At 55.7% G+C, this 19,762-nt stretch overlaps 1 protein-coding gene across 1 annotated transcript; it reads right to left on the bottom strand.

Annotated features, from left to right (window-relative positions):
- Positions 1–1,153: 1,153 nt before the first annotated feature.
- On the bottom strand, positions 1,154–12,168 carry CBX6 (chromobox 6). The gene is made up of 5 exons (XM_060165024.1): positions 12,033–12,168; positions 11,809–11,852; positions 11,587–11,652; positions 11,378–11,444; positions 1,154–6,945 (listed from the first exon to the last, which is right to left on the bottom strand). The coding sequence occupies exons 1-5, from the start codon at positions 12,099–12,101 to the stop codon at positions 5,944–5,946; spliced, it is 1,248 nt and encodes a 415-aa protein (XP_060021007.1). The 5' UTR covers positions 12,102–12,168; the 3' UTR covers positions 1,154–5,943.
- Between the last annotated feature and the right edge of the window lie 7,594 nt (positions 12,169–19,762).

Genomic DNA, 19,762 nt, shown 5'->3' with positions numbered 1-19,762 from the left:
GGCCAGCTGGATGAGTCACACTGGTGCCCCACGTCTACCGCTCAGCCGCTCCCAAGCCTCACTGACCGCATTAGTAAGGAAGACCCGAGCTTGGTGACGGAAAAAGACGAATCAAGGGTCCACGTGCCAGGCACTGAGCTGCGGCTCTTGCGTAGCGAGACGGGGCACGGAGCGGGGGCTCAGGCAGGGAGCTCTCCCCGGATAGAGTGGTGGGGAGGACTTTAGACTCGATCCTCAGGGCAGTGGGCTTCCTGAAGGCTCTGGCAGGGCTGCCAGGCCCCTGCGGCATCTGCATCATGTGGAAGAGCGGGGGGAGGTGCAGGGCGAGTGCCGCAGATCAGGGAGGTTTTGCCAAAGGAGTCGGGGTCAGGACAGGTGAGATGGGGGTGCAGGGTGGGGAGACCTCTGAGAGGCGAGCCTTGGGGGTTTCACAACAAGGGGGTGAGGGTGGTGGGGAAGGGGAGGGCTGGAAGGCGACACCTGGTGACACCTGTTCCAGGCCTGGCAAACGGGTGGCTGTGGAGGGACGGAGGTGCCGCTCACGGACACGGGCGGAGTGGCAAACCCTTGAGGAAGGCATGGGAATCTGCGGGGTCTGCTGCTTTTGGATCCCTGTGGGCGTCCAACGGGCTCCCCAAGGCTGCTCGTCTCATCAGAGGAGGCACACGAGCGCCCAGAAAACAGATGTTTCTCTGAGCTGCAGCAGCTTGTTAGCAAGGGCTACTACCGACAAGGGTAGCCCGTGCCCCCAACCCTGGCCTGCTCCTTCCCAGGCCCTGTGATGACCGGCTGGCTAGGGATCCAGTTCCCGGGGCCCCCTCTCTGCGGGTGCTGTGACTCCAACTGGGGGGCGGACAGTGGCGGTAGCCCCACCCCTCCCACGTGCCCGCTGACCAGGTAGTCTCCGGGTTCCAAGAAGCAGCGCGTGCCGCAGCTTACCTGTGTAGGGGGTTCCCCTCAAGCCCATCTCCCCACGAGGTGGACGTGGGGTGGGAGGCGGGGAGCTTAGAATCTGGCTGGAGCGCTGGCCTGCCACCGCTGAGGGCCAGGGGCCCCCTCTCCTCGCTGCACCCGCACCAGGAGAGGCATGGCCTGAGCTTTCTGAAGACCACAGTCCCAGCCGGAAGAAATGAGACAGACCCGGGGCTAGACCTTAGCTTCGGAATGTGACAATTTATTTGGGGGGGGCAAAAGAGGCTTTTCGTGCCCCCTTCCTGGCATTGATACGATATTGAAGAGCAGCAGAACGAAACATACAAGACAGAGTAATCAGCACAGACGCCCCTCCCCCGGCCCAGAAACAACCGAACCCTGCACGACAGAACCAAAAGCCACACCCAACACAAGGCGTCTTCTCCACCTGCAACCTTTGGGAGAGGGGCCTGTGGCCTGGGGACCCAGCCCCATGCTGAGGCGGCATCCCCATCTCCGGTCTCCTGCTCACCCTACTAGTTTCCTGTCTTGAACCACTGGAGGCAAAGTTTAGCCAGCTGGGAGCTGGATGGTTGAACCACAGACGAAGGCAACGACACTTCATTTTTAAAATGAGAGAGAGAAAAAAGAGACAGTGCCCCTCCCCAAATATAGAGCTATATATGTATATTTTATATATATAGAATTCATTCGTGCACAATTCATTAAATGAGCTTTTCAAAAATTAAAAAAAATTATAAGATACATTTCTTTAGGCCTTTGTGTTTTTAAATTAAAACCAACAACAAGAAGTCTCCATCTCTACTCCGCCCTACAGCAGGGGGAAGACCCAGAACCCTTGGTTCCTTCTACTGTGGCCTCTTGCAAGGGGGTCCCTCGTTAGACCACCAGCCCCCCTCTGCCTAGCCAGAGCTCTGCATACAGTAGGCGCTCAGTCACTGTTGGAGTGGGGTGCTGACTCCTTCAAGGCGGGATGGGGGACCCCACAGGCCTGGGAAGTGGGTGCTTCAGTCTCCACCCAGCCTGTCCCCCCTATTTTGGAGTCTTGGTGACTATCAGCAAGACAGGGTCAGGCTGGGGACACCCCCTCTCCTAGAGTTTTAGCCCCTAATTCTGGGCTTTCTGAATCTGAGAGGAGATGCAGACAGAGACAAAACGAAAACCTTTAAACACTTTTCTTTCTTTCTTTCTTTTTTCAAAAGTGATTCCTTAAACCATACAAGCCCTCAAGAGACTGCCTTGGGCTAGTGCATGGGAGCCTGGAAGTGGAACTGACCAGGCGGGTTCCACTGTCCAGCGTGGGCCAAGTGCAAAAAAAACCAAAAAAAAAAACCAAACCAAAAACAACCAACAAAACCCCCAAAGGTAGAAAAGGCGGTGCGTCCACTTGGGTCCACCCAGAGGCTAGAAAGGCTGGTGGCAGCCCAGCTCCCCGAGCTAACGGTTTCCTCCTCTGGGCTGACTCCTCACCCGGGACCGCCTGGCTCAGGGGTACCCCCTGGCTTTGCAGTGGCTCCAAGGCCCAGGTCCCCACCTTTTAAAGAGGCTTCCCCCAAAAGGCCAGAGCAGCTGGGCTCTTCGCTCCCGTGAAGCAGCTTTGCCTCTCAGAGCCCCAGTTTCCTGGTCTTGTAAGTGGGGTGACCCCTCCCACTCTGCCTGCCTCACACTGAGGTTGGGGACTTGATCATCACCTCTTTCCAGAGCAGACGAAGGCTGAAGCCCATTTTGACCCTGACCGCTTTGCAGGGTGAGAATGAAACGGGACTGTGGGAGGCTGGAGGCCCCAGTGCCAGCAACCTCGACCACCACCTAATCTTCAGCAGCTGCCTGGACACCAGCAGTGCTTTATGAAAAAGCTGTGTCGCCCAATACACCCATTTCACAGAAGGGCAAACTGAGGATCTGGGAGGGGAATGAGACAGGAATGGGTCCCAACTTCCCACCTCAAACCAGAGACACCAGACCTCATCTGTTTCCTATGACATGGGGGTGGGGAGAGGGTGGCATCAGGGGGAGATGACCCCAGCCACTACTGAACACGGGAGAAGATCCGGCTTTGAGGGGTATTTCACATATAAAAATAAAGCAAACCAGACTGCAACTTCTGCTTGGTAATAGGCAAACGGAAAAGCAGCAATGGGGGAGGAAGGGCCCATGGGAGGCTGATCTGTGCAAGCGTGTGCTGGGGGGCTGTGGGACCCCGCTCAGAGCCACCCTGGGAGAGAGGTAAGGAGGGCTCCGCTTGCGCTTGACCAGGTGCCCACTCAGGCCCTCAGGGGAGCTGCCCACCTGGGAGCAGTGTGCATGCGTGCCTCTGCGTGGGCTGGGGCAGGGCTGCACAGCTGGGGGTCGAGGGCAGCACCCTCCCTGTGAAAAGAGAAGGGGCAGGCACTCCCTCTCCCTACAGCTACCCCCAACCCCCTCTGATCACCACCTAATACTCTCCCAGTCCATAGCTCCTGTCTTCCTGAAGCTTGCATCCCCTACCTGGCCAGGGAAGCTCGGGGGTGTCTTGGTCATTGGGGCGATGGGGAGGGAGATTCCTCCACGGGGTGGCGGTGGAGGGACCATATGGCCCACCCAACAGGCTGGCAAAGAAATGGAGGAAAGCAAGGAACCCAACTGTACCTACTCACCAGCCTTCCTGGAGAAAGTCACCAACGATGGGTCCCGGTGATGGTGGGACCCCTGTTGACTCTTACGTCCCCTAATCTCAGCTCTATCTGCCTGGCCCCTGCAGCTTCTGGCAAGTTCCCTTGGGATCAGGGGTCATCCAACCCCTCAAGCGGGGACAGGTGTGGAGTCTGGGCCCAGCGCAGGAGGGAGGGCTTACCTTGCCTCGGGCCAAGGAAGGAGGGCAGTTGCTGTGCCTGGGAGCCTCCCAGCTGGGCCTGGGCCTCTATCCACGTTCCTAACATTGCCGCCTCACCTGTGCAATCACTGCGTTACTAGTTTTTCTTTAAATATCTCTTTCTCCCCACCCCCCCAAACCCCATAGGAATCCCACAATATTTTTTTCTATTTCTTTTTTTTCCCCTCTTTTTTTGTGTTTTTTTTTTCTGTTTTTTGCAAAACTAATTCTTTCACTTTCCTGTCATAAAATCACCTCTGAAAACACAACTTCTTTACAAAAAAAGTCACGAATGACACGGACTCTCAGGAAAACACATTTCTATGGTCTCTGGAAACACCTGTAACTGGCACCCAGGTGGACACTCACCTGGGGTGGGGGTCGGGGGGGAAATCCCCTCTAAGGACAGAGGAGAAATACCAGCCCTTATTTGGGGGGAAGCCAATTGGCACTTGGACGGCCACAGAGCCAACACAAAGGGCGGGGGGGGGAGGGGTCCAGGAGCACCAGTCCTCCAAACCCTGTGACGGCCCCCGTTCTACATCCTGGGACAGGGAGGGTTAGGGGCCCTGCCACAATCCCTGGCGGGGAGATTCGGAAGAAACAGTCCTCCCGTGCTTAGGACCAAGGCGTTCGTTTCCGAACTGGAATTCCCTTTCTGCCATCATGGCTCTCAGCCCACACACCAGGAAGCCACCTTGAGCCACGTGCAAGGACCCGCCACTCATGGCAAACTGAGTCCGGGCAGCGCCTCAGGGCTGGCCAGCAGGGCTGTCTCCCCTGCCCACCAGACCCCTGGTCCCGCACATGCCTGCTCTCCTGAAGGACACAGGCCCCCTCTTCCGTCCCCCCTGCTTCGGCCACCCTGCCCTCCCAGTGCCCAGCCTAAAACTGGGGTTTTGGTCTCTGCCACTGGCATGGACACCTCAGCTCCCTGGCAGCAGAGGAAAGAGAAGCTGCCCAGGGCACCAGAGGTCTCGAGCTGCTTCAGGCCGGCTGGGCTGTGAGAAAGCCTGGGCGGTCAGAAGCAAGAGAGAGGGGGCCGGAGACCCTCGGAACGGTGTCCAGGCTTCCTACTCCCCCCGAACACACAGGAGGAAGAGGAAGCTTGGGACGGGGGTCTCCCCTCTGCCTCGGTCCCCACCATGCCACGTCTGACCGCCCCAAAGGAGAAGGGCGTGGGATGCGTGTCCCCCGCACACGCGGGCTGGGAGGATCGGCCTCCACAGCAAACTCCTCAGACCTCGGCCAGGTCCCAGGCCCGGCTGATGGCAAGGGAGGGTTCCAGGCCTTCGATCTGACGACCTTACTGTGAGGAACCCTAAAGGGCGCAGCCTCGAGAGCCGGGCCCAGGGGCCAACACACACACGGATCCACGCAGACCCGCCCAGGACGGCAGGCGCATGCGCAAACGGAAGTCCGCGCAGCAGGCTCTTGTAGCACCTTTGGTCGAGAACTGAGGGGCCTTTAGATGCTGGGAGGCCGTGGCAGGTGAGGTCCGTGCCAGTCCCTCCCGCCTCTGAGCGCGGGATGAGGAAAGAGATGGGTGGGTGAGGCCCACGGGGGCCTGCTTGGGTCTCGTCCGAAAGTGGGCCCTGCTCCTGCCGCCCTCGTGGGTGTGGGGGGGGGTGGGGCCAAGGCCGCCTTCACCTCAACCTCTGTCCGGGCTTTCCCATCCCTGCCCCTCCTTCCCAGGCATCTGGAGGAAGGAAAGGGACGGTGCCCATGCTGGGAAGGGGTCCCCTAGGGGGCCCCAGCAGCTGCCGGGTTAGCACCGAGAAATCAGAGGCTGTGCGCGAGAGCTGGAAGCAAGCTGGGGAGAGATGGGATGTGGCGGGGGCAGCTGAACCCCGAGTTCCGGGGCTCCCCAGGAGCCACCCAGCAGGCCCCACCGTGCTTGGGCAGGGAGGGGGCCAACAGACAAGAGGGAGGACTTCCCAGTGTCCTGGCCCCACCCTAGCCCCACCCCGTTCCAGGACCGCCCCTCCCACTGGGCTTCAGGGGGCTCCAACTGCCCAGCCCCATCCCGGGGTCAACACCGAGCCATTTGAAACAAGCAAAGCACAGGCAGGGTTGTCTGAGGGCGGGGGCGGGGGCGGGAGCAAGAGTAAGACTTTGGGCAGGAGGGCCCCCCAAACCCCCCTCCTTGGTGGAGCCCCTCACTTGCTCTGCCCACTGCTGCCACCCCCCACTGCGGCGCCTGCTACCCCAGCAGCCACCTTCTCGAAATCCTCAGGGTTGCAGAATTCCTTGATAGTGACCGTCAGGAGATTGCTGGTGACATCGGTGACGACCACGTTGGAGCAGGGTGACATCTCAGGGCGCCAGTCTCCAGCCTCGGGCTCTGAGGCGGCGCCGGCAGGCTGAGGGGCCGCGGGAAGGGCCTGGCTGGAAGCCGCAGTGACGTCGGGAGGCGCCCGCTTGCTGGTGGCCGCCGCCTCGGGAGGGATGGACAGGTCAAGCACCTCGGGCTCCCGCCAGTCGGGGGCAGATGGACTCGTGGTCTCGGAGAGCAGCTTGGGGGGCGCGTCATCCGGGTCGGAGGAGGACTGCGGGGTCGGCGAAGGGCAGCCGGAGGAGCTGGAGCTGCGGGCGTCGTACGGGGCACTGGGAGCTGCCAGGAGCAGCCCCTGGCCAGGGGAGGCGGCGATGTCGGCCTTGGTGGCTGGCGGGGGCGGCAGAGGGCCGGGCGGGGGCTTGTTGTACATCGCGAAAGCGCCGAACTTCATGTGGCGGATCTGCGTGCGCAGGATGCTCTCGCTGAACTTCTTGCTCTTGCCGATGACGCGGTTCCGTGAGGGGACTTTGGGGCGGGCAAGGGCCCCGGCCCCCTGCCCGGCGCCGCCTCCGCCCGTGCCCTTGTCGATCACCTTCAGGTTCAGGATGATGCGGTTCCGCTTGGGCTCCCGCGGCTTGACCTTGCGGTTGATGATGCGCACCGTCTCAGAGAAGGGTGAGATGGGCGGGCGCAGGCCGGGGCTGCCCCCCTGGGGGTCTGGGCGGGGCAGGGGGCGGCGGGACATGCGGTGGCAGCGGCGGATGTCCTTCTTGAGCCGGTGCACAGCAGCGCTGGAATGCAGCTTGGGCGAGGAGGCGCTGGCGGTCGGCTTGACCGAGAAATGCACATCACTGATGCGGAGGGCCTCCGCCTGGGCCCGCGCCTGTGGGACAGAGGGAGGCAGGGGCTGAGGGCTCGCCGCCCGCTGACCTCCTCTGGACACCCCTGCACCAGCCACCCACAAGTATGGTCTCAAGAAACCATCCTGAGAGCACTTAAGAAACCAGTGATGCTCGTGACCTTGCCTTAGCGATAAAAGGAAAACAGGTTCAGACGGTGATACAAAGTGTGGAAGGATGGAGGGCAAGTCAGACCCCCATCCAGGCCCAACTCCAAGATTAACTTTCCAAGTTTGGCTGTGGGTCTGAGGGACAGACAGACGGGTCGGTGGCTGCCCTTGCTGACACAGAGGAGTGTCAATAGCCAGGACACTGCACGGAAAGAAGCCCCTGATCAACCCCCCCCCCGGGAGGACCCCAGCCCAGTGCTCCTCCATGGACTAATTTTTGGTGGCAGAAAGGCGAGGGCGACCCCTCCCACCTTCACCCCATACCCCAGCCCTCCGGACCTATCAGCAGATGCCCTGAGCTCCTTTTCTGCCTCTGAACAGGAGGCACCTCCAGCTCACCATCAGCTCTGGGGCAGACCTTGACCCCTCCTCCTCACTCCCAGCACCCCACTCTCCCCCCGGGCCACTTCCCCTCCTGGGTCTGATTCCTCTGACTGCCCAGGGTCTGGGTCTGAGCAAACCGGTGCCAACAGACTCCGAAGCCAGCACCTAAAGCCTGGCTGCATCCACCCCAGGGAGACATGGGTTTGGTGGGCATGGACTAAGAGGTGGGATTAGCCACTTCGTATTCTCTGTGCCAAGATGGCCTGGGGACGGAATGGCTGAGCAGAAGTCTGTGGGGAGCAAGGGATACTGTCCCAGGCTCCTGCGCCCAGCTGTACACACTCCCGTGTGTGTGTGTGTGTGTGTGTGTGTGTGTGTGTGTGTGTGTGTGTGTGTGTGTGTGTGTGTGTGTGTGTGTGTGTGTGTGTGTGTGTGTGTGTGTGTGTGTGTAAGCCATCCTCCACGACCAGTCCTTCCTTCACTAAGAAAGTACCGATGAGTCACATGCCACCTGCTCAGGGCTACGACTATGACCACACACGGCTTCAACCCCTAGGGGGCTGTGCTCCTCGCAGAAGACAAGCGACAGGCACTTAGGGGGCAGGGTGATTCAATACAACAGAGGAAGTACAGGGTCCAGAGGAGCACAGACTAGGTCCCAGTTGTGGAGAATGAAGCCTAAGTAGTAAAACCCTGGTCCTGCCTGAGCTGACTGTGCCCCAGGTGGCCTGCTGAAGGGGCCCTGCTGAGACAAATGGTGGAGGCAGAGAGAGCCCAGCGATGAGAGGATGGAGTGGCCAAGGACTGAAAGCAATGGCTGGACAGAGTGTAGAGATGGAGGACCAGTCTGTGTTCTATACAGATACCCTGGTTCCTGGTGGGAAGAGGGACCATTACGTGGTGACTGCCTCCAGCCAGGTGAGCTAGGGGTGGCTGAGAGGAAGAACACATTCCCATGGGCAGTCTGTGAGCTCCCCAAGAGTGGGATCTGTGGTTTAGGGTCTCTCCACCTCCCATCCCCACAGTGCTGGATGCTTGACCAGTACCTGGGAGGTAGCCTGTACACCTCTCAGACAACACTAGACAGTATTTGACCACAACCCCCAGAAGAGGTGTTTGTGGACTTACATGCTGAATCAGCGAGGATGTCATTTAGAATGTAGGAGAGGCACACTTTACTGCCACATGGTCCTCCCAGCCCTGCTGGGGGTTTCCTGGGGTGGCTTAGTTAACCATCCCTCCAGCCACTAGGTGGCAGCACACGTGGGCCCGATCTACCCTGTGCCAGGGCTGCCAGCTCCTCCTTGCCCCGAGCCAGTGGAGCCAGGGACTGGTTCCCTCACACCCCTTCCCAGACAAAGGCAGGGGAAAGCCAGCCTTCCCTTGGCATGGCAACAAGGGCTTTTTTGCAGGTTCATCCCCCATGGAGTTGAGGGGATTCCCCACTCTGATCCCCAGGGGTTGGTGGTTATCCTCTCTGCATGCTGTCTGAGCGGGACCTCTGCAAATATGGTTCTGCCGGAGCCCAGCAGTGATGCATGGTCCCTGGGGACTGGCAAAGAGCGCAGGCAAGGCAAACGCCAGATCCAGGATGAAACCCCGGCTTAGTGGGCCTCCTCTGACCACAGTGTATGTTACCTGGTTAGCACAGTGCCTGGCACACAGCAAGCACTCGAAGAATACTAGACTATCCAAGGGGCGGGGCAGGTGCTTACGAGCAGTAATCCTTTTCTAATGTATGGTTTCCAACCTTTCTACAAAACTATTTCTTACTTTATAATGTCTAAACATTATTATTATTTTTAAAAATGGACTGGTTCACCCTTCCTCCTCCTCTCTTCTCCCCAGGTTGAGAATTCTTTGAAGGCGGGACCTGGGTCTGCCTGTGGATTAAAACTGGGAACCACAGCCCAAGGCATTTACTGCACTCTGACTGTGTGACAGGCATGGCTCTGAGGGGCTGGCATGTACTATACATAGATAACGTGGAAGGTTAAAGACCTGGACTCTACCACTCACTCTCTGTGACCACGGGCATGTTATTTAACCTCTCTGGCCTCAGTTCTTCTATCTACAAAATGGGGATAATGCAGCCTACCTCAGGGGCTCCTGTTCTCTTCAGAATAGTTCCCTGCAGAAAGTGAGTGCTATCTGAGTGTAATCTGTTTACTATACACACTTGGCCTCTTGGTGACCCACAGAGCAATGGGTTCAGACCAAGCTGATCTCCATCACCCCTTGCAAATATCTCTCTCTGTCATGCTACCTGTTTTTAAGGTCCAGATCAAGGTTCTCTCATCTGCCTCTGCATCCCCTGCCCCACCAACTCTACAGCCTTCATAGTTTCCTTTTTGTGTGTGTATGTGTGTGTTCATCTTGCTCCCTTAACCTGACGTGTACTCTCTGAGGGACAGGGTTAAGAAAAGGAGACATGATGAAGCCAGGAAGCTGGGTGGTGGGAGCTCAGGTAAATCACCTCCCCTCCCTGGGCCTTGATCTTCTCATCTGCAAAATAGGGATAATATTCCCTACTTCATAGGATTGTTGAGAGATTTAAAGGAGATAATCCATGTGGGGGTCAGCACTGTGTTAGGCCCATAGCCAGCTCAGGAGATACAGCTATTAAAAGAGAAAAGCATTTTGTGAATCAATGCTCATGGTCATTACTCACTTCCCCGCTAGAGGGCACTCCAGCTGCACTGAGAGGCTGTCACACAGCCCACTGGCCCTCCAGCTGCTCTGCCCCATCCCTCCGAAGAAGCATCAGGAGTTAAGGTTACTCCACAGATCCCCTAAGATGTGTGTAATTTGGAGACAAGGGTCACAGAAATATGTGATTCTGGAAACCATTATTTCTTTCACTTCTGCACAGTTCTTTTGGGGGGGTGGGGGGCTGGAGAGCCCCCCCAAACTGGGCTTTGAGCCTTTAGGACAAATTGGAGATTCTGAGTTCTGCATTGTGCACAGCCTCGTTTCTGCAGAGTCCTGCCTGCCCTTCCCGTGCCAACTGCCACAAAGTCACAGGCTGTCGGGGTGGGAAGGGGCCCTGAGACAACCTTAGCACTAGTGGTGGGGGGGGAGACTGTGGTTGCCCACGGAGGCCCGCCTGCAGCCTTGCCTGCCACCTTGGGTCATCTCACCTTCCCTTCCCAGACTCTGTTCTTTCTCACTAAAAAAAATAAAATAAACACCAAAAAACCTCTAAGATGGCTTCCTCTGGAGCTAGGTCGCCCTCCCTTGCCGAGGCTAACGTGCCCTGCTTTTACTCTCCCACTCTCCATCCTCATTAGAGCCTCTAGAGACAGCCAGAAGTGGGCAAAACTGAGAACCAGTGGCCCAGCCTGGGTGATAAAACTCAAAGTGAAGTGATTTAAGGTCAAATTCAAGTTAGATCCCTCTGTCAGGAGGGGAGGCATACAGAACAAATTCTGAGAGAGGGAAGCTGCGGGCAGGGAGGCAGGTGCCCCCCCCCACAAAGCCTCTCCCTGTTCCCCACGATGAGGGAGACCAAATTCACTCTCCCCCTGGGTTCTAATTCCAGGCAGAGCCCTACCAGCTCAAGGCTGGGGGAGATGAGGGCTCTCACGTGCAGAAGCCACCCCTCCCTGCCACCCCCTCAGGTGGGCACCCCACCTGCCTCACCCACCCCCTTCCTGTTGGCCTCCCCAGACCCTGGTTTTGTCAGCGAGGATTATCCTTCCCCCTTGTCCCCATTCCCAGGCCCCTCTTGCTGAAGCTGGAGCTGGCCAGGGCCTGCTGCCAGGGGCTCTCCGGGGGCTCACAACCACCCCTTGCCCAGCTGGGGCCCCTCTGGAAAGACCCGCCCGCCTGGGCGGCCGCGGATCTGTCCCTCCCCTGCAGGCCCCGTGTTGCGCCCGGGCTGGGGGCCCGAGAGGGGCCTGCTGGGGCTGGGCCAGGTTACCTTCAGGAGGAAAGTTTTGGGTTTGGGTCCCCTCTTCTTGGGCCCATACAGCTCACGCTCCCTCTCCCTGCGGCCGAGAAACGCCAGAGGTTAAAAAGAGCCCCTTCCTGGGCCCCACTCCGCGCTGCCCTCCCCGGCTCTCCCGCTTCCCCGCGCGGCGCCCCAGCCGAGCCTCAGCCCCGCCGCCCCTGCCAGCTTCCCAAACTCACTTCTGCTCGAAGGCTGCAATGAGCCGCGAGTCCAGGATGTTCTCCTCCGGCTCCCAAGTGCTGTACCTGCCGAGTTACGCATGCACAAAATAAAAAAGAAAACCAGAGAGCCAGAGACACATGCGAGGGAGCAAATGTGCGCACCCTCCAAGGGAAAAAAAAAAAGGCCCCGGTGTGCGCTGCCTCCCTTCCCCCCTCACCCCTGGATCCCGTGACACTCACTTGATGGCCCACCCCTTCCATTTCACCAGGTACTCGATGCGTCCCTGAAAAACAGAGAAGGAAAAAAGGGGGGAGTGGGGGTGGGGAAGATGCGGGGACGCGAGGAGGCGGCTGCGCGGGGGTGGGCGAGAAAGCCCGGGTTAGCAGGACCGCTTCGCCCCGATGGCCCGCGGATCTGGGGACCGGCTGCGGGGCTAGGCGTCCCGCCCTGGGAGGCGGCTAACCTTTCGGATCCGCCGTTTGATGATGGATTCGGCCGCGAAGACCCGCTCGCCCACTGCAGACAGCTCCATCTTGCTCAGCGGCACCCACAGCCCATAATACTCCCTGCTCCCGCGGCCGGTGCTGCACCGCTCGCGCACGCGCCACAGCGCCCAGGCTCGGCGGGCGGGCGCGCGGCGGGGCGCGCGCTCGCGTTCCAGCTGCGGGCCATCACGTGACCCTCTGGGCTGGCGCGCCGTTGCCAGGACCTTCTCCTCCCCCGGGGCGGTTGCTAGGGAAAGTGAGCGCACGCGGGGCGGGGGCGCGCGCTGGTTCTTAAAGGGGCCTAGCCTGGTTGGGGGAACCGGGGCCGGAGGCCGGGAGGGAGATGCTTGGCCTGCGCGAAGCCGGGCTGGGGGCGGTGCAATCTTACAAACACTTTCTCATTCCCCTCTGCATCTTCTCGGCCCCCGCGAGCTGACAACTTCTCCCTCTGAATCCTCCCTTGCAAGTCTCTCCCGGCCCCGGGCGGGGAAGGGCAGTGGAGTCTCTGCAGCCGCTGCTCATCCTTCCAGCAGAAGTTTGCAAACAGTTAAATATGATACAGCAGAAATGCATTTGCTGTTGCCTGGCCAGGCCCTGCGGGAATTTCTTTAAAACATTGCCCCCCACCCTACCCCTTATCCATTATTTATGTATTCGTGGGAGTGTGGTTTTGTAACCAGTTCAGATGAATTAAAACAAAAACGCCACCGCAGGAAAGGGTGGGGGAGGCAGTGAATGGGGCCAAGGAAGGCCGGGGTGATCCTTTGCATCTGTTTTTCTGCCGGGGTCTTGGGCGGCACCTGCCCTCGCCCGGGAGGTCGGGTGAAGACGCGGCGAGGAAGATGCGGCCGTGGGGAGGTTCGGAAGAGAGAGGCCGCGGGGTGACAACGAACTCCCCACATACCAGATTGGGCCCGAAGCGGGTCATCCTTGGGTCATTCGGCAGAAGCCGCCCTCGCGGTCATGTCTGTATGTTTTCTAATTCCCAGGCCCCGTGCCGCGTCACCCTCCTGCGCCCTACAGTTCCTCTAATGGTTCCGCCATTGCTCACGGGGAGACCAGAGCCCAGCTTCCTATTTGGGGAGGGGCTGGGAGACCTAGGCTGTCTTGGAAGGGACGCAAAGTAGCCCTGCCACACAAAACGCTCCATTTCTTTTATTTTGTATTATTTAAACTTTTATTGTTTTTTAAATCACACCAACAGTCCTTTGTACTTTGTAAATTTTTTTAAAAGTAAGAAAAAAAGCAACCGTCTATAATCTCCATCAAACCGTTAACCTCTTCACGGATTTTCTTCCAGCCTCTGTCCTATGCCTATATAAGCACATATATATCCACATATATACACTGTATATAGATGATATAGATAGATTTAAATTCTTTCTTTTTAGCAAAATGGGATCATATCACACTAGCTGGAATCCATTTGTCTCTCTTAATGAGATAAAGTGGACCGCTTTTGGTGTCGCTAAGTACAGATTTCCCCATCATTTTAGTGGCTGTGGTGGGGTTGCGACAGAGGTGGAGAGAAACGGGAATGTGGTAAGGCTCAGGGGTGTCTCTTGCGCTCATTATTTATTTATTTATTGGAAAGGAGGATTTTTACATGTCTGTGGTGCAACACCAATTTCAAGTCAACCGCGTCAAAATTTCTGCTTCTCACTCCTGCATGTCTGCTGATTTGTCCAGTTATTACCTTGGGAGAAATCCCCCTCCCCCCTGAAAATCGACATGCTCTTGAGAGATAGCTATTTGCTGGCCAGCCCGAAGTGGGCTCCTGTGTAAGGATAGAGCTGCCCTCCTGGGGGTGGTGTGGGTGGATGGACAGGTAAGCTATGTGGATATGAGTGTGTGTGTGTGTGTGTGTGTGTTCTCAGGCTGAGGGACACAGGCAGCCAGATGAAAGCGGGTAAGCATCAATCCATTTGTTAGTTCATTCGGCAGCTTTCGTGAGCCCTTTTTGAGGCTTTGTGTTAAACTGTCAGAAACAAAGGTGCCCCAGGCTTGAGGAGCTCTCAGGTGAGAAAGGTAACTGCTATGCAGTGTGATTAGTGCTGGAATAAAAAATGTATTCATTTCTTGTGGCTGCTGTAATGGTACCACAAACTCAGTGGCTTGAAACAGCACAAATGTATTATCTTACGGTTTTGGAGGTCAGAAGTCCCAAGTTGGTGTCATTGGGCTCTAGGGAGAGAATCCATTCCTTGCCTCTTCCAGCTTCTAGCAGCTGCTGGCATTCCTTGGCTCATGGCTGCGTCACTCTATTATTTACTTTTGCCTTCCCTTGACTGACCAACTGCCTCTTTCTCACAAGGACCTTTGTGATTACATTGGGCTCATCCAGATAATTGAGGATAATCTCCCCATCTCGACACCCTTACCTTATCTGCAAAGTCCTTTTCACCATAGGGTAACATATTACATAGGGTATATAAGGTATCATGTTCATAGGTTCTGGGAATTAGAACGTGGACGTCTTTGGGTGGATGGAGCATTATTCAACCTGCCACAAACAGCAGGTATAGGATGCCCTGGGAGTCTAGATGTATTAGTCAAAGTTCTCCAGAAACAGAACCAATAGGATATACGTAGAGATATGTAAGAGAAGATTTATTATAGGAATTGGCTCACGTAGTTATAGAGGCCTAGGAAGTCCACTGTCTGCAAATTGAAGAACCAGGGAAGCTGGTAGCAGAAGGCCTGAGAACTAGGGGCTGCTGGTATAAGTCCCCAAGTCTAAGGGTGTGAGGAACTCCAGTGTGTGAGGGCAGGAGAAGATGAATGTCTGGGCTCAAAAAGAGAGGGAATTTGCCATTCCTCTGCCTTTTGGTTCTATTCAGACCCTCAGTGGATACCATGGTGCCTGTCCGCGTTGGTGAGAGTGGACCTCTTTATTTGGTGTACTGCATCTAATGCAGACCTGTGAGCAATAATGTTTACTAGCTATCTGGGCATCCCGCAGCCCAGGCAAGCTGACATAAAATGAACCATTGTACTAGTTAAGGGAACAGCCCACTGCCTGGAGGAAGGGAGGCTGGGAAGTCTTCTCAGAGGTGGGGACATTTAATTTGGAACTTGAAAGATGAAGAGGAGTTTGCCTGCTAGTGAAGAATGAGAAAGACATCCCAGGTAGAGGGGTGAGTAGAGCAAGAGCTTCCATGAGAGAAAGTCCCTTCCACCTCTTCCACAGTCTAAGATTTGGTCCAACACCACAAGGTGTTCAATAAATATTTGTTGGATACATGAATGGGCCATTGAAGGGATTTTTCTTTTTCTTTCTTTTTTAGTTTTTATTGGAGTACAGTTGATTTACAATGTTGTGTTACTTTCTGCTGTACAGCAAAGTGAATCAGTTACACATATACATATACCCACTCTTTTTTAGATCCTTTTCCCATGTAGGTCATTACAGAGTACCGAGTAGAGTTCCCTGTGCTATACAGTAGTTCCTTATTAGTTATCTATTTCATATATAATAGTGTGTATATGTTGATCTCCACCTCCCATTTATCCCTCCCCACCTTGAAGGGATTATTTAAGAGTAAGTTTGACCCTATAACATATGTGTGGATTCAGACCCAGAAAACACCACTGAGTGTCCCCTTCCATCCCTGTGTTGGGCTCTAGGAACTGAGGTGCACAGAGGGATGAAGGTGCGAACAGATGTGATGTGAGCTGTGCAACTTTTAGTTGTCAGCCTCTCTGAGCCTCAGTTTTCTTCATCTGTAAAATGGGGGTAACCATGCCTATCTTGTAAGTTTATTGTGAGGATAATGAGATAACATAAGTATGGCACCTGGAGCTCTGTCCGGCACATAGTAGATATGTGATAGTGGGAGTGTATGTATATGCCCTAGACCAGCTCATAGCTAGAGAAATACACATACACACACACACAATGTATATACAAGTTTTTCTTCCACTGAAACTCAGTTTATTGGATCAGTTCTAGAAATGGAAACTGCATTGGTCAAAACTAACACCAGACACTTTACGTGGCATTCATCGTGTTTCAAGGCCTCCTCCAAGAGCTTTACATATGATATTAACTAATTGAATTCTCAGAATAATCGTATGAGGTAGATACTATTATTGTGCCACTTCACTGTTGAGGATATCGGGTTTCTACCCAAACATGGAAGATGCTGAGATGAACAAAACTCAAGTTCTACATCCATTAGATGCCCTTCATCTCCTCCTGGTACCAGATGAGATCTGCCATGTGATGTAATTTGACTTACAAAACTATGGACACAAAAAGCTGAAGATGTGCAGTCAGGTGACAACACGAGTCCCAAAGCGTGGAACCATGTATAGTTCCTTCTGAAGTATTGTGCTGTGAAATTATGTGCCCCCAAAGAAAGGCTGACTATTTTTAGAAAGAGAGCAGTAGAGACTTTTGGAAATATGCCTGAATACGGTCATAATTGGGCAAGGGATACAGGGAATGCCAATTTTGGCAGAGGGATCTTTTGGAAAGGCAGTTCTGACCAAGTCATTCCTCCATGTAAGAGTTTTCAACACTGAAAGGAGCTAAAATATCAACAGGGTTGGGGAAACCCTCTCAGTGGCTCATCACTGTCTCTAGAAAGCAACCTGAGCTCTTTCTCATGGCGAAGGGGCCCTTCATGATGGTTTCCACTCCATGCCCCCCATCCCAGACAACCCCTTCCTTTGGTCTCATCAGACCACCTGCTGTTTCCTGAATGGTCTCTGTTTTTTCACACTTTTGCATCTTTGGTTCATCTGGGAAGCATCACATATCTTTCAAAACACAGTCCTGGGGTGTCCTTCTGTATGAAGCCATATCTGGTCCCCCAGATAGAACTGGCCAGGCTTCCTTGGCCCCATTTGAGTATTTGCAGAGTTCCAGGAGCACTGAAGAGTTCTGTTGGGTCACTTGTCATCTCCTCCTACAAACCATGATCTCCCTGAGGGCAGGGTCCCCTATACCCCTCACTTCCCTGACAATGGGTAGCCAACCGAGTGCCACCCATGTACCCAGCACTATTCTAGGTGCGGAGATCTGGCAGAGAAAAGACAGACCCCTGCCCTCAAGAAGCTTACATTCTTATGAGGGCAGCAGACAGACATCGAACACACAAGACAAGGAGGTGATTTTCAGGCCAGACATGTATTATAAAAAGACTAAGTTCGGGCTTCCCTGGTGGCGCAGTGGTTGAGAGTCCGCCTGCCGATGCAGGGGACACGGGTTCGTGCCCTGGTCCGGGAAGATCCCACATGCCGCGGAGCGGCTGGGCCCGTGAGCCATGGCTGCTGAGCCTGTGCATCCGGAGCCTGTGTTCCGCAACGGGAGAGGCCACAACAGTGAGAGGCCCGCATACGCCCCCCATCCCGAAAAAAACACTAATATCGCGTGGTAGGGAGGAACAGGGTAGGTGGATGGGGTGCTCAGCTAGGGTGGTCAGAGCAGGTCTTTTGCGGGGCTATATCCGAGATGAGCCCTGCATGAGGAAAAAGAGGCAGCTACATAGACCTGGGAGTTTTCCAAGCAGAAGGAGCAGCAGGTGCAAAGGCCCTGAGGCAAGGACATGCTCGGCATATCTGAGGGACAGAAGGAAGCCTGGGTGGCTGACGTGGAGACTGAGGTCTTCCAGGAAGGCAGGGCACCCACGTGCAGAGGCCACGAAGGAGAGCTTGGGCGTTGTTCTGAGTGCAGTAAGGAAGCTCCAGGAGAGAACTCGCGGCAAGAGAAGGGTCCTGACACAGCGAGGTTAACACAGAGGCAAAGCCTTGGGTGGTTGGAGTGGTCCTGAGAGCCAAGCTCAAATCAGCCGCAGCCCAGCCTCCGGGATGTAAGTCCAGGGCAGAGGCAGAGGGTTGTAGATAAAAGGAAAGAGCTGCGTCAGGAATCTCCAAGCTTAGGCACCCTCTAACAGAGGTGAGCAAGGGGGAGGAAGCCGTTCCCCTGGTCTGCTGCTTCGTTAAGCTTCTCTACAAAGACACCCGAAAGTAGAACGATTTGTTTCTCTCTTCAACAACCGTCTGGCTGTTGAGGCTGGCGGCCCCCAGTGAGGTCAGCAGGACTGAACTGGGGGGAGGTGGTCAAGGCCATGATTGGGAGAAGTTGACTCCTGACAATTACAGATAGAATCCAGGGCCGATTCCATCTTCTGTGGGCCCCCTGGCCCTGGCGAACCCTCCCTCTCCTAGTGAATGCAAAACAGATGAGAAGAAATACAAAGTTCACGGCTGTTCTCTTTCCTCTCGCAGCAGAGTGAAGCCAGCTCTGTGCAAACTTGCCCTTTTCCCGCTCTTCCTGTTTTGCTGAGAAACTCCATCCACCCCCCCCCCCCCCCCCCCCCCCCGCCTCCAATACTTTGTGGTTGTTTGGGAGGGGATGTTAATTTCTCCAGGTCCTTTTTCACTGGGAGGAAAGGTTAGTGCAACCTGACAGGTGGTGCTGGGAAGCTGCATCTGGGAGAAAGAGAAGCAACAGGCCGGTGTTCCTTTTGGTTTCATCCAGCCAGTCCTGCCAAGCCGCGTGGCCCCCACCCCAGGGCAGTGGGCCAGCGTGAGGGCCAGAGAAGCCTGGCTGCTGCCCTCGGCCTCACCATCCTGGCTTCATCCCCTCTCCTGCTCACAGAGGGGACCAGTGTCACCCCAGAGCTGGCAGACCTGGCTGGAGAAGGAGAACCTCTCACTGTGTCCCATCACCTTTGCCTTTTCCTCTGTCTCCTTCCCTGGGATCTCGAGGGTAAGTGATAGTAAAGACCAAAATCTTACTGTGACACAGCAGTTCTGGGCCTGTTTAAATGATAAACTTCTAGGGGTTCAATTAGAAAGAATCCCTCTGATGGATTTATTGAGTTCTGCCTGTGAAATGCACGCCCCGCAGAGAAAGCTGCTGTGTCCAGTTACGCAGCCCAGATACAGTGGGAGGGGAGTGGGTCTCCAGAGCTTGGGGACACACCTGGGCCTCTCAGCCATTACTGGGAGGGATTTCCCAGGGGTGTGAGTTCTCAGGTGAGCGGGTAGGCCGCAGCCAGAGGATAAAAGAATGTGTCGCCCTGATTATGAAGTTGAGAAGCAGTCACTCTGGTAGAGGCCCCCGGCAGGGGGAGGCTGCCCCCGACCTTTGTCACCAGCCGAGTTCATCACCGTTCCTCCAAGGCTGTCAGAGAGTATTCCAGTATTGTGTGTATGACCCCGATTTGTAAGGTGGACTCTTCCACCTGGGCAGTCCTGCTGTCGGGCACAGGCCTTCACCTGGACGGGGTGCCCATGAGGACTTTGCCAAAGAGAATCTGCATCCTCATCTTCCTGTTCTGAGCCCTGGAGGGAACAGGAGGCCTGGGGCACCTCGGCCTCAGACTCTGGGTTAGGTCTTCAGGTCACCGTCTCTCAAAGAGAAATGGGACATCTCTCTGGGGGACACCGTGGGCCACGACCTTAGTTGCAGGAGGGCTGGGGACGCTTCTGTCCTCCGAGTCCTGTGGGACCCGTAACTGGCGATGGCTGTTTATAGCAGGCAGAGTCGTGACCCATGCCCAGTTCCTGAGTGGATTTAAGAGGGCCCGGTGACCAGCTCAGGGGCCTGCTGGGATTTGTCCTATTCTAGATCCCGCACGAACAGAAATAAGAGGTGATGAGACTGTCTCAGGTAACTCACACATGACTGTGAATTCTTTGGCTATCCTTAAAAGCGGTTTTTGTGTGCAGAAAAGATTATTCAGGGGGTTGTTTC

This window comes from Lagenorhynchus albirostris, chromosome 11, assembly GCF_949774975.1.
Source record: "Lagenorhynchus albirostris chromosome 11, mLagAlb1.1, whole genome shotgun sequence".
In the NCBI taxonomy this organism is placed as follows: Eukaryota; Metazoa; Chordata; class Mammalia; order Artiodactyla; family Delphinidae; genus Lagenorhynchus; species Lagenorhynchus albirostris.
Note: the sequence above shows the minus strand (reverse complement) of the source record. Positions and strands in the feature narration are given on the sequence as shown.

Bases quoted from the DNA above. Each gene is read 5' to 3' on its own strand.
- CBX6 (XM_060165024.1), bottom strand. From the start codon at position 12,101: ATGGAGCTGTCTGCAGTGGGCGAGCGGGTCTTCGCGGCCGAATCCATC. The intron at 11,653-11,808 runs GTGAGTGTCACG...GTAACTCGGCAG, and splicing joins TGGAAGGGGTGGGCCATCAA to GTACAGCACTTGGGAGCCGG. The intron at 6,946-11,377 runs GTAACCTGGCCC...TCTGTCCCACAG, and splicing joins CCAAAACTTTCCTCCTGAAG to GCGCGGGCCCAGGCGGAGGC.